Genomic DNA, 2093 nt, shown 5'->3' with positions numbered 1-2093 from the left:
CTGGCCTTGGCAGGAGCGGGATTTGGCCTGGAATTCAGACACAACCCCCCCAGCTCCCTCCCTGCGTCACAGAGGTCCCTGGGAACCCCTCCAGATGTTCCAGCTCAGGGAAAAGCAGGAATTCACCTGGGAATGTTATTTTGGCGTTGGGATTTCCAACCTTTTTTCCTCTGAATCCCTGCCCAGAGACGGGAACTCGAAGCCAGCCCTGACTGTGGGCAAAATTCACCTTCCCAAGTGCCCGATCCTGCCCCAAACCGTGCCAAAAGTGGGGTGTGGGGGTCCCCCCTGCCCCGTGCCGTACTCTGACGTGCTGGTGGGCGAGCTGCTCCACTTGCTGCTGGTGCAGGCTGGCCAGGAAGAGCTGGTGCTGCAGCTGCTGCTGCTTCAGGGCCAGCAGAGCCGTGTCCTGGGGCTTGACCACGCGCTGCCCGATCCTCAGGTCCATGGGGACGGCCTGGGGCACCCGCGGGGAGGTGCACGGGGTCACAGCAGCTGTGGGGACACGAAGGGACACGGCTGAGGCGCGGGGAAGGGTCTGGTGCCACCGAGAGGGGTTTGCCACGGAACTTCTGCCTGCTGAGGCTCCCCCATGGGCTGGGAAAAGAGATTCCTGTGAATCCCAGTCCTCTGGAGAGGCTCCGGGGTGCTGCAGGTGCCTCTCTCCGACACCAGGGTGGAGAAAAGCTCTGGAGTGAAAATGTTCCCTGCACAAGCTCCCCGAGGGGTTCTCAGGGGTTTCCCTGAGGCTGTTCCTTCCCGGGGAAAAAGGGATGGGCTTGGGAGGGGAAAAAGGGGTGGGAAGGGCTTGAGGGGGGAGGAAAAGGGGTGGGAAGGGTTTGGGAGAGGAGGAAAAGGGATGGGAAGGGTTTGGGGGAGGAGGGAAAGGGATGGGAAGGGTTTGGGGCACCCCAGGTGAAGGAGGGGCTGCTCCAGACACCCCCGGGAGGGGTTTGGGGCCGCAGGCGGAGGCGCAGAGCCCGGAGGGAAGCACTGGCGGGGTCTCTGGGAATCTCTCCCTCCATCATTTGTTTCAGTCTCTCTAAAAACAAACTGCGAGGCGGCGGAAGCGGAGCAGGGAGGGATGGGGGAAGCTGGGGGAGAGGGAGGCCGGGCAGCAGCCAGAAAAACAACTCCTCACCACCGGAGCCAGGAAAAAGCCGTCGAGCATCCCCAGGGCCAAGAGGAGCCAGGGAAGAAGAGGCTGCGTGGTCCCCGCTCCTGCCACGGCCCCCAGCTCTGCCCACCCCGCTCTGGGGATGTCGCAGAGGATTTCCAGGATGAGAAAAGGCAGCCGGGAGCGGGGCCTGGCCTGACGTGCCCTGGGGTGTCCCAGCCACGATGCTCCTGGCCAGGCTGAGCCACCAAACTCAGGGCGCTTTTCCAGAGCTTGGAAACACAAAACATCCCAGGGCCGGTGCCAGGGCGGTGCGGGACGAGGTGGCACCGGGAGAGAAACCCGGGCTCGGGGCAGGAGCCACTGGCCCCACACCGGGACCCTCGGGGATGCTCCACGAGCCTCAGCTCTGGACCCCCCTCCCACAGCCCCTCCTGCCCCCGGGAGCTGTTTGTGACCTCCCTCTGCAGCTTGAATTCATTTGGGGTTTGCTGCCGGGCCCTGGGCCAGGAGTTAGAGTGAACAACCCCCTCCTGCACGATCCAGGGGCTGGCAGCCCAGCCAGCGGCTCCTCCCTTTCCCCCCACCCCAAAAAAGCCAAAGGTAAAGCCCCAGCACGGGGGGCTTTGTCCCTGTCCCTGTCCCCAACCCAGCCCGGGTCCTGCTGGTGTCCAGCGGACCCTCAGAAGCCACCAGGACACCTGGCTGGGACTGGGATCACCAGTTTGGGACTGGGATGCAGAATGTGGGATCAGGATAAAGAATCTGGGGCTGGGATCAGAGTTTGGGATCAGGATAAAGAATCTGGGGCTGGGATCAGAGTTTGGGACTGGAATCAGAATTTGGGACTGGGATCAGAGTTTGGGATCAGGATGCAGAACCTGGGACTGGGATCAGAGTTTGGGATCAGGATGCAGAACCTGGGACTGGGATCAGAGTTTGGGACTGGGATCACCAGTCTGGGACTGGGATCAGA

The 2093-nt window shown here is 62.7% G+C and overlaps 1 protein-coding gene across 1 annotated transcript in view; it reads right to left on the bottom strand.

Annotated features, from left to right (window-relative positions):
* The window catches only part of LOC107198894 (histone deacetylase 7-like), a 26831-nt gene that overhangs the window by 16188 nt on the left and 8550 nt on the right, over positions 1 to 2093 (bottom strand). The window contains exon 2 of the mRNA XM_033511581.1: positions 214 to 495. Within this exon, the coding sequence (XP_033367472.1) occupies positions 214 to 495 (282 nt within the window). The remainder of the gene's footprint in view (positions 1 to 213; positions 496 to 2093) is intronic.

The sequence above is a fragment of the Parus major genome, unplaced genomic scaffold (genome assembly GCF_001522545.3).
Source record: "Parus major isolate Abel unplaced genomic scaffold, Parus_major1.1 Scaffold360, whole genome shotgun sequence".
In the NCBI taxonomy this organism is placed as follows: Eukaryota; Metazoa; Chordata; class Aves; order Passeriformes; family Paridae; genus Parus; species Parus major.
The sequence above is the reverse complement of the archived record's forward strand: the minus strand, read 5'-3'. Positions and strand labels throughout refer to the sequence as shown.